The sequence below is a fragment of the Haliotis cracherodii genome, unplaced genomic scaffold (assembly GCF_022045235.1).
Source record: "Haliotis cracherodii isolate W230 unplaced genomic scaffold, xgHalCrac1.p SCAF_2, whole genome shotgun sequence".
Classification (NCBI taxonomy): domain Eukaryota; kingdom Metazoa; phylum Mollusca; class Gastropoda; order Lepetellida; family Haliotidae; genus Haliotis; species Haliotis cracherodii.
The window spans coordinates 9,071,272-9,083,219 of NW_027266275.1; the positions used below are offsets into that span (position 1 = coordinate 9,071,272).

General features: G+C 40.3%; 1 protein-coding gene across 1 annotated transcript; it reads right to left on the reverse strand.

The window, feature by feature from the left end:
- Positions 1-698: 698 nt before the first annotated feature.
- On the reverse strand, positions 699-11,719 carry LOC139468662 (uncharacterized). Its single transcript, XM_071250785.1, has 4 exons — positions 11,439-11,719; positions 6,224-6,294; positions 3,374-3,607; positions 699-2,742 (listed from the first exon to the last, which is right to left on the reverse strand). The coding sequence occupies exons 2-4, from the start codon at positions 6,288-6,290 to the stop codon at positions 1,226-1,228; spliced, it is 1,818 nt and encodes a 605-aa protein (XP_071106886.1). The 5' UTR covers positions 6,291-6,294; positions 11,439-11,719; the 3' UTR covers positions 699-1,225.
- Positions 11,720-11,948: the final 229 nt, after the last annotated feature.

Genomic DNA, 11,948 nt, shown 5'->3' on the forward strand with positions numbered 1-11,948 from the left:
AAAGCATCCGACAACGATGATTTGCGGATTATCTCTTCTGAATGAATCATGTTCGTCCAGCGTTCCTTGGTGAGGAGGAAAGCGAATGTTCCCTTCCGCGGCACTCAGCAACATCCCAGTCATAGCATGACAGTCTAAATAATCAACTTTGGATCTGACAAACCAGTGCCAAAAACATATACAACGACCCACACCATTGCGATCGATGATGTGCAATCAGACAAACCATCTTGCTTGACCCACAAACGTCTTCAGTCAGCCCTTACGACTCGCGGGGCGGTCGGGTAGCCTAGTGGTTAAAGCGTTCGCTCGTCACGCCGAAGACCCGTGTTCGATTCCTGACATGGGTACAATGTGTGAAGCCCACGGGTGACCCAGTCATCTAAGGCGCCACAATTCGCTGTGCAGGGTTGCGTCCCTTGGGCACACCAGAAACCTATGATTGTGGGTTCGAATACCGGTTCGCTCCGATCATGCTTCCAGCACCAAACCCGTGCTCGTGGATTTCATCAAAGTAGTAAATGTCTAAGACCTGCATCACCTCGGGCTTTTCCTCCCACATTAAGCTGACACCTCACGATGTAACTGGAATACTGTTAAAAGGGCGTTAAACCCAACTCACTCACTCACTCAGTCACTACAATGGTATGTGTCCTTAAAGCTGATTGAAACAACACAAACAAAACATTATTGTGGAAAGTTGTATATATTTACATACAAAAATATCTATATAATATAAGCATGTGAACAGAAGCACACAAACTGTATATTAGGGACCGATCATTTGATTTATGTGTTGGTTGGGGTGGGGGTTGTGTGTATGGAGACTTGATCTTTTTCCTGCTGCAGCCCCCAGACATAATGTTTTTAATTAAAACTATGAGCATATATATTTTTATAAAAACAAAAAGTATAGTTTTATTTTTCGAAATTCTGAAGCATACTTATTTGTTAATATTTTCTGAAACAATACATATTTTTCGATAAAATCGCAGACGCCACCCGCCAGCCCCGAATATTCGGTCCCTTAATGCGATGTTGAATCTTACCTCTTGAATATGGGCGGGTTCAAAATGCATTGAAATATTTTACACAATTCATTGACAATACCTTATATACATTGTTTAATATTAAGCACATATATGCGTGTGTCACTAGTCATACAAATTGAGGGGTTTTGTACTAACGATAAGGAAATAAGAAAATTCAATTACATCGCACTCATTCAGCCTAGGGCTGAACGTATTCCGGAACCAAGAGATAAAAGCTTTTTACGTCTGCGAGACTTCAACAACTTCTTGCGCGACTTCCGGCGTCTGGATTTTTGTTTCCCTTTGTTTCTGTTTTTAATGCGATGTTTGCCTTTGCGCCTTCGACGTGATCTCCGTCTCTTCTCTCTCTGGGTTTGTTTACTCGGGGCAATTGTTTGGGACGGATGAAATTGAGCTTCCTTCACCTTTGGTCGGGGCGCCCGTTCTTCGAAGGTGTGAGGAGCGTGGCGAGTTGACGCCGTTACATTGGGCACTCTGTCGTGTTGAACAGTTTCCGTGTCGGAAGAGTTCAATGAAACATCTGCTGCGTTCGACATTGGCGGATCTGTTAGACCCTCGGTAACTGCTTCATTAACAGGTATTGGTTCCATCTGATATAAAGCATCCTGATGTATGATTACCACGTTGTCTTTTCGTGATGGATACAAAGAAGATGATGACACGTCGCTAACATATTGGGGTGCTGTTTTTTTCATCTGCGTTGGAGGGAATTGTGGTTGATAGAAAATTGATTTAGGCATTTTACAATGATCTTCCTGTACATGGAGAATTGTACCACGTTTACTTACATAGAAACACACAACACCCTTACATCGCGCGGGAACAGATACATGCAACGGCTTGCACCTGTCACAAGATAGCACGAGAAATACTTGGGGTGTTTTCCCAGGTACATGAAATTTCCAGTTAATGAACTTGTCGATATTAAAACATAAGCGATCGTTTTTTGCATGTATTGTGTCGATTTGACACAGAGGTGTTTCAGTGCGAACTGATCCGACAGGGGTTTGTACAAGTTCCGAATCAGCAGCAGTGGTGGTGGTAGTTGTCGTTGTGGCTACGTTATATATGTCAGTAGGTGCCAAACTACAGCGTAACCAGAGTAAAAAGGGAACAAACGAGTTAGTTTGAGCTAAATTGGAAAGCCTGCTGGTAGTAGTGGCTTGGGTGCTTGTTCTTCTTTGTCGAAATAGGGCAGTGTTCCCAGCTGCACGAGAAGGCATTATTACCCCAGATTCCACCATCTGTGTCATATCAGTAGTTGATGTGCTGGCAGAGGTTGTGTGTCCAACTGTTGATAGTGATGAATCGGTGATAGTAGGGACATAAATAGATGTGATTGAAGAGGCTGTAGTGGGGACATTAGTGGATGTTCTGGAAGAGGTTGTAGTGTCTTTGACTGTTGATGGCGTCGATTCGGTGATGGTAGGGACATTAATGGATGTTCTAGAAGGGGTTGTGACTTTGATGGTTGATGGCGATGATTCGGTGATAGTGGGGACATTAGTGGATGTTCTGGGAGAGGTTGTAGTGTCTTTGACTGTTGATGGCGATGATTCGGTGATGGTAGGGACATTAATGGATGTTCTAGAAGGGGTTGTGTCCTTGACTGTTGATGGCGATGATTCAGTAATAGTAGTAGATGCAGTCGTAGTTCTAGTTTCTACAGACGTTGGCGGAGAAGTTGTAACTGAAAATCATTATGATTATTTTTTCAGATTTCTCATTTTTTAAAATAACTTTTGGCAGAATATAAACGCAAGTTAAAAAACTTGAAAGGACATCATATTTTTTGTCTTTCCAACCAATAGCAATTTGGGAGGAATGACACCCCTTCTAAAATTATTTCAGTTATGTCACAGCAAAGCAAAAGTGAGACTTTAATATTTACAACTTACAAAACGAGCAGGGGTATGGTGATGATAAACCAAGAATCCAAATTTGACCAAATCATGGAATAGTTCAAAACACCAGCGGCCTCTGGCAGCAAGGAGACTCAACACATCGAGTCGTGGTTCCTCAGACAACTCAACCAACAGAGGGAAAGCCTGGTGTCATCACTGATTTTCAGTGACCCATTCATGTATTTTGTGTAGCTAGTTTTCCTTTTTTCCAATGGAAGCTGTTTAGTGGAGAGTGGAGACTTGCTATTCTTTGGAATCTGGCATTGTTTTTTTTATATGTTTACCATATGTACAAAGATACAATGGTAAAATGCCTGATAAAGGACTAACCATACTGTGTGTACGAAAACACTTTAATATATATGTATCAGTAATAAAACTGTAGTGTAATGTTTGTGCTATCACTAGAATACCCACCTTCAGTGCATCCTGTCTTCATGTAGACGCTTTCTTTCTTGTGGGAGAGCGATGTAGCTCCTCTGTACAGATAACAAGAGTAGGTACTAAAGTCGAACTCCGCAGCAGTGCACCAGTCGAAGGATCGGCAAAACGTCTTACACTTGTCAGGATTCTGAACAACCTTGTAGCCCTTCCAGTCATCCTTACTACCAGCTGAATCAACCACCTCGGAGAAGGTACAAACTTGCTTAGCTGAAGATAAAATCAGAGATGCTTTTATGAAATTTATATTTAATCAAACGCACTATCTTATTGCATTATATATATATATATAGTAGTAGTAGTAGTAGACGTGGTAGTAGTAGTAGTAGTGGTAGTGGTAGTGGTAGTAGTAGTAGTAGTAGTACAGATTAAAATATAAAATGCAACAAGGTTTGAGTGATCCTTGCACAATCAGGCTGGTAAGGCTCATCATCAGCTCAGAGTCCGATCTAAATGGGACCGCCATTCAAACCCACTCAGACCTTTTCGGAGAATATGAAGACTCCCAACACTGCAGCCTTCTGCACTACCCACATTGTCAGATGGGCTGTATTGCTGGCAGCAAATCCCGGTACTCTCACAATGTCAGTCAACAGATTTAGGGATACCAAACCTAAGGCAATCGGATGGGTGTCAATACCTTGAGTTTCGTGTTTCGTCCAATCAACAACACCAAACGAACACGAAAGGACGGGTATAGCATAAGTAGTTGTGGCTTGGACTTTTTTCCGAGCGTTCAGCTCTGAACTCCAGATTTTCTTAAGTCTTCATTATTAGTATTATTAATATGTACAGATTAAAATAAAAATGGAGCAAAGAGGGTTTGGGTGATCCTGGTACTGTCAGGCTGGTTAGGCTCATCATCAGCTCAGGGCCCTTGCCCCCTCTACACGCATCCCAGACAGTGAATGAGACTTCTCCCAGCAAGTGCTGTCTAGTCAAACCCACCCAGAACGTTTAGGAGAATGTGAAGACTCCCCAACACTGCAGCCTTATGCATTACCCAGTTAGTCAGAAGGTATTCCTGGCAGCAAACCCGGGTACTCTCCCAATGTCAGTCAACAGATTAGGAGGTACCAAACCTGAGGCAGAGAGAACAATGGGGAGCCAGCGTGACATTTCGAAAGCGAGGTACGCATATATGGTATGTTTTATCTGAATCTTGTCAATTAAATTTGTGTCAAAAGGGACAGAAAATTCAATGATGGTATACAAGATTTCATTGGATTTATCAAAAAGGACAAGATCAGGTTTGTAGGTCTGAAGCTGTATACGGGCCTATTCCAAAGGGATTTTTATTTATCATTTTCCATGACGCCCTCTACATATCATGGGTCGTACCATGGATGGGTCTCTGTGTCAAAACCACAAGCATGGCGAAGACGTTAATAAAAATATCGAGCCACGCCATCAGGTCACTTTAGATACTGTGTTTGTGCCAAAGCTGGGCCTCCACTGACAATGCGTTGGACAGTCTCATTAATTGCATAATCTACATTTCCTATTTCTGAGCAGAAAAAGAAAGCCTTCTGTTTCTGTTGGGGGACAGCGGAAATGGGCTTCACACATTGTACCCATGTCGGAAATCGAACCCAGGTCTTCGGCGTGACGAGCGAACGCTTGGACCACTGGGCTACGCGATCGCCCCTTAATGGCTATTGACATTGGTACACATACTCATATTGGAATATTGCCGTCCGAATAGTATACTAATATATTGTACATAGAATATGTTTGCAAAAGGAAGTATTGACAACAAGATATTTACTCAATGATAATTTTCACAAGGCTAGAATATGGCCCAAATAGATTTAAACCTAACGTATTAAGATCGTAGCTAATAGTAAAGTTAACATTTATTAGTCAAATAGTTTCTTTCCTTGGCGAACAGAGGGGGCTGCCGATCATGAGCTCTTGGTTTTTAATCGATTGAGTTGCAATAACCGACCGTCGTATGTATACAACTCAGGTCTACATTAAGTTACATAATTAAAGATAAATTCCTATATCTTTCACAACATCCAAGGTGTCAGGGATGTGTCGGCTGTAACCATGGATGATTGTGTCATTGCTTACGAATTATATTCAAGTAGGTTATTATATTGCCCAATTCATCCTTATTTTGCTGTTATAAGAAAGCTATGACAAGTGCATACTGTTTTGGCTATGGCCCTTTGGATTTTATCTTGAACGTCATGCCATTGCGATGTTAACCTGGATCGCACGTTAGTCTTTATCATGAAACTTAGTAAATAATTTACACCTGATTCGTGAATACTTTTTGTTCAATTTACCCCACTTTCGCGAATGAATATCCCTCTCTTTACACCATAAACGCTATGTAACGAAGTCACTAGTGGATCGGGAACTTGTCCGTTGCCGGAACAGATATTTGCGAAAAATGAGGGCATGCGCTCTCTTTCCATACTCCTTTTGTCTTCAGCAAATCATATAATTAATACATACATGAATTTTCCAAGTAAAATAAAGTGTACTCGTTCACGCTTGTCAGAAACCGACAGTAAAACCTATGTCACGTACTTTACATACTGAAAGTTATTCAATAGCGTTAATTGTGTGAATTGGAGGTGCTACAGGCGGAACACTTTCGTACCCTTTTCGCGAACACTTGGTGTCATTACTTATTATTAATCCATTGAAATAATTTTCATAATTATTTTGCTTCTTACACCCAATGTGTTTCTGTATATAATCGAGATTTTTTCTCTGACACTGACGTTTTATACTAACGTCTTTCCGCACAACAGACTAACGTTGACATGGCAGGTTTGCATTGTCGTAACAGCGGATGCGGATTTAACTTACCCCGACATACCGCGGCAGCCAAACACAACAGCACGAGATACAGGATCCAGCTCAAGTGATAATGCATTGGTCTGAAAGCCAAAGACGAACAGTATACAGGTCATACATGTAACCTTTTCTGTAGAATTGAATACACCAGTATTGATGGGAAAGCATGTGTGAAGTCTGGATCAGAACAGTTCTCCAGTACCTCTTGCTTATCATAAGACACGTCTAAACATTGGCTGATTGTGCCATCCTGCCACACCGTGGTGTGATATTCATGATAGTACGATAGATCACAGGACATTCTCTGTTTGGGCCAAAGGAGGTTCAGTAATCCGAACGGTTCAGTTCGCTATGTATGGAATTGTCCAAGTGACCCAAAATATTATAAAATACTGTAGTAGCAATACAAAAATGACTTATAAATAACTGCGTATTGTAATTCGTCCTTGTAGTCCAGTAAAAGCATGAAAAGCCATTTACGAATCAGTTAAAGCTTGTGTACGAACCAATGGCAATAACCTTACAAGCATGTCTGATTGCCCTTTGGGGGTGCGTCAGGGTTGCGTATTAAGCCCAATCTTGTTCTCTTTTTTTATAAATGAACTTGTTCTTGAAATTAACTTAAAATCTAAACATGGCATATAGTTATATCCAGATCTAATAGAAATATTCCTTTTACTTTTTGATGACGATGTTGTCCTTTTTTTCTGATTCGGTAATTGGTCTTCAAAGTCACATAAATATTTTGGAAAATTATTGTTACAAGTGGTCACTGTCCGTCAATCTAAACAAAACTAAAGTTGTTTTTTTTTAAAAGCTGTGGGAAATAATCAAAATTAGAGCAATGGATATACAAAGGTGCACATATAGAGGTAGTTTCATCTTATACTTACCTTGGAATATTGTTTACTAGGACTTTGAGTTGGAATAAATATCTAGAATCTACATCTGTTAAGGCTAAGAAAGTGTTGATGTCAATCCTACAAAGTTTGCTAAAATATGATAATCTACCCTGTAATTTATACTTTCAAATTGTTTATACAAAGATAATGCCAAATTTACTTTATGAATCAGAAATATGGGGTTATAGAAAATATGAGTGTATAGACAAAGTTCATCTTTATGCGTGTAAACGTGTAATTGGGGTTCGATCCTCCATCCCAAACGGTATTGTACTTGGGGAATGTGGCAGATATCCATTGTATATATTTTCGCTTAAGTGCTGAATAAATTATTGGTTAAAACTAACGACTCTTTCATCCACGCGATACCCAGTAAAAGCCTATAACATGCTGTTCTATCTGGATCAAAATGCCAGTCACTCACGCAATAAAAATAATTGGGCAACAAATATCAAAATCACGCTTTTCAGTTTAGGCCTTGGATACGCATAGATGATCAGGGTGTTGGAAATGTCAAGATGTGTATGTGATTATTGCTCCAAAGAGCTAAAGATTGTTTTCAGCAAATGTGGATAGAAAAACTGAGAAAAAGCAAATGTACATATACCAATTCTCTCTTCAAACAACAATTTATACTCGAAGAATATCTAATATCTGTTACGATAAAAACAATTCCAGTATCGCTAGCGCAGTTCAGAGCAGGATATTATGATTTAAAGATCTATAAAGGTCTATTTAAAAAGTCTAACAATATCTGTACATCTTGTAACCTTTATGTTGTAGAAAATTAGTATCATTTTATGCTTGTGTGTTAACTCTATCGTCAATTAAGAAACAAGTATATTCCAAAGAAGTTTATAACTTACCCAAATATTGATTTGTTTTGCATACTCATGTCAACTTCAAATATTACTTTATTACAAAATATTGCATTGTACATACATCATGCATTGTTAGTTAAAAGAAACACACATACCTTGTAAATACGTTGAACTATGGGCCAATGACCTTTCAGTTTGCAAATAAAAAAACAATTTGACAAAAACATTAACAGTTACATAAGCACCTGTCCACAAAACCATCGCAACACTACGACAGTTTGGCCTATGTTAAAAAAAAATCATATAATTCATATAAAAGTTCGCATAATATTCCCCCACTATTTTGCCTTTGACGCCCAATGGAATTTGTTACTGTGGATAATCGAGACTCACTTTAGCGGTAAGATCACTCTGTTGAATGGTCCAGACCAGGTTTCTTCCGGCCAAACTGAGAGATACAGATTTTACGACTGCTTTTTATTAAAAGCAAAAAAAAACCTTGCCATAATCATAAGTAATCCTGTAACAGTTTATCTTAAACATGTACGTGACACTTTGATTGGCCTGTCTATTTAAAGATGGATATAGGGGGCAAGGGTGGCCGCGATTCAGTGTGCAGAGTTGCGTCCCTTTGGCACGCCAGAAACCTATGATTGTTGGTTCGAATCCCGGTTCGACCCGATTATGTTTCTAGGTTTGTCAGCACCATACCCGTGCTCGTGGGTTTCACCGAAGTGGTAAACGTCTGAGACCTGCATCACTTCGGGCTTTCCTCCCACATTAAGCTGACACATCGTGATATAACTGAAAAACTGTTAAAAGCGGCGTTAAACCCAACTCACTCACTAAAGATGGATATTAAGCTACAGTCACACAGACAGTGTGACCGTGATGTAACCTACTGGCGACTGATTTCCTTTGCGACCGACTGGCGATCGCTGAGACCGGTGCAACTGCTTCTGCCCATATTTGGAATTGAATGGTCGCCGATCAATCAGCTATAGGTTGTGCAACTTGTTAGTGATTGATCGGCAATTGTTCACCCCAGGTATGGCGATATGTTTTCAACTGGTTGAGACCGATCGGTGACTAGTCAGCGAATATACCAGAGTTGCCAAGGGACAGAACCCAGAGCGAATCGCAGCGCCTTAGACGATGTGTACACTGTTTGGATTGTACTGTACTTGGATGTGTACATGTACAGTACTTGGATGACTGGGGTGCTGGTATTTGTGCATAGCTTAGATGTGTATTGTACAGTACCTGCATGTGTACAGCACTGGGATGTGTACAGTACTTGGATGTGTACAGTACTTGGTCGTGTACAGTATTTGACGTGTACAGTATTTGACGTGTACGGTTCAGTAGTTGGTTGTGTACAGTACTTGGATGTGTACAGTACTTGGTCGTGTACAGTATTTGACGTGTACAGTATTTGACGTGTACGGTTCAGTAGTTAGTTGTGTACAGTACTTGGATGTGTACAGTACAGTACTTGGATGTAACAGTAAAGTATTTGGATGTGTACAGTACTTGGATGTGTACAGTACAGTACTTGGATGTGTACAGTACTTGGATGTGTACAGTACAGTACTTGGATGTAACAGTACAGTATTTGGATGTGTACAGTACTTGGATGTGTACAGTACAGTACTTGGATGTGTACAGTACAGTACTTGGATGTGTACAGTACTTGGATGTGTACTGTACTTGGATGTGTACAGTACAGTACTTGGATGTAACAGTACAGTGTTTGGATGTGTACAGTACAGTACTTGGATGTGTACAGTACTTGGATGTGTACAGTACTTGGATGTGTACAGTACAGTACTTGGATGTAACAGTACAGTGTTTGGATGTGTACAGTACTTGGATGTGTACAGTACAGTACTTGGATGTGTACAGTACTTGGATGTGAAGAGTATTTGGATGTGTTGAGTACATTTTTTGGATGTGTACAGTATAGTCCTTGTATGTGTACAGCATTTGGATGTGTACAGTGTTTGGATGTGTACAGTATTTGGATGTGTTGAGTACACTTTTTGGATGTTTACAGTATAGTACATGGATGTGTACAGCATTTGGATGTGTACAGTATTTGGATGTGTACAGTATTTGGATGTGTACAGAACAGTACCTGGATGTGTACAGTATTTGGATGTGTACAGTATTTGGATGTGTACAGTGTTTGGATGTGTACAGTACAGTACTTGGATCTGTACAGTATTTAGATTACAGTATTTGGTTAGCACAATAGTCATATGTTTGACGACCAGAACCAAAACCCCCGGATGAGAAACATTTAGTTCGATATGTAAGCATTAAGAATCTTTTATTGTTCGTCTCGTATACCAGCGTACCGAGTAAATGATCAGAAATGCATAAAAGGATTTTGTCATTTTTTCAACTTCACACATATATTCGTAGTGTTTGGCGTTGACGCCTCTCTGACATGCATACCGTACATGTATGGGTATTTCTATAATGAAATGTTAACTGGAGGACGGTGCTACAGTTATCTTCATCTTGTTAGGCCGTCTCAGCCGGCGCGGTTGACGGAAGGAACCGTAGCTATGTTTAAGGCTAGATAAAAGAAACGCCGTTTTAAACACTTGAACTTTTAGTTCAAATGATTTGCAGTATGTGGAAACACGACACTCTCTGCCTGCCTGTACAATGAGATTACTTCACATTTGTCAGTTTCAAGAAATAAGCTGCCTTTTATTTTGCGTCGCCGTTTTCTTTGGATAATTGACATAGTCTAGAATTGATATAAATCTTGAATTATCATATAATAGTATATGTACATGTATCATAAAAACTTGAATAAATGTTAATACGGAAGATTTTAAACATTTATTCAACATTATGCATATAAATAAAACGAGAAAACTCTTTCCATATTAAAAAGAAATGTCTTCTTGTAGCAGAGTCGACTGTATGATTCCGACTATATCATGAACATGTTTTCATCAATAACTATAATATCTTGATGACACTAGGTGTTCGCTACAGATGAGCGTATCCTGCCCCTCCGGCGGCACTCGTCAAATACAGTTATCCAAATCTACTTTTTTGTGTTATTTTGTTCTAAGGGTGATTAAGTAAAACTACTTGCATTCTCAAACGGATTTTAAAATGACAAGAATGTGAGTGAATGAGTGCAGAAAGAACCTGCTCGGAGAAATCGTTTCAAAACTCGTTTTGCATAGATAGTTTCGTCGGGTGTAGGGGTTTGGTAACTTTAACCTCAATTCTTTAACAGTATATGTGGTGCGTATATATACTATGGCTATCTTTCACGAGCTGGTGTGTATGCGCCTGAGACAGGAGCCACTGCCAAGAATAAGCAGTGAGGCAATTAATTTACACTGTGGTTCGTCGTCACAGCCACTGACGGGATCATTAGCACAATATTTGAGATAAGCAAACATTACTTTGATGCTAGAAGAATCAATAAGTGCATTGTAATTAACCATGGCAAAAACGTGTTGGGAATCTTACCTTGATAACCGATTAGCCTCAATGTTACTTTTGCACCGCCACAGGCCAGTAACCGTAGATGTGAAGCCACATTACACAAACATGCTCAGTTCCTGTGAAGTAGCAGCCAGCCGGACCTAGACTTGCTGTGATGCACATGCCACCATGTTTATCTCGACGGCACTATAAGGACACCACGCCTCAATATATGTTACTACATGTGACCTGGGTCTTGTGGTAAAGCGTCCGCCCGGAGAGCGGGGTCCGGGCTTCGATCCCCGGCCGCGTCATACCAAAAGATGTTAAAAGATGGTACTTGTTGTTAACCTGTCTGGCGCTCGGCATGAAGGAGCTAAAACAAGGACTGGTCGGCTCGGAGTCAGTATGCTGTGTCTGTGTGGGGTATTCATGTTAAACTGCGGCATGGTATCTCGGTGGGCTAGCACTATAAATCGGCATCAGTCCGGTCTAGTACAAGCAGACACACACACACACACACACACACACACGCACGCACGCACGCACGCACGC

Bases quoted from the DNA above. Each gene is read 5' to 3' on its own strand.
- LOC139468662 (XM_071250785.1), bottom strand. From the start codon at position 6,290: ATGCATTATCACTTGAGCTGGATCCTGTATCTCGTGCTGTTGTGTTTG. The intron at 3,608-6,223 runs GTAAGTTAAATC...TTTTATCTTCAG, and splicing joins GGCTGCCGCGGTATGTCGGG to CTAAGCAAGTTTGTACCTTC. The intron at 2,743-3,373 runs GTGGGTATTCTA...AATGATTTTCAG, and splicing joins GAAGACAGGATGCACTGAAG to TTACAACTTCTCCGCCAACG.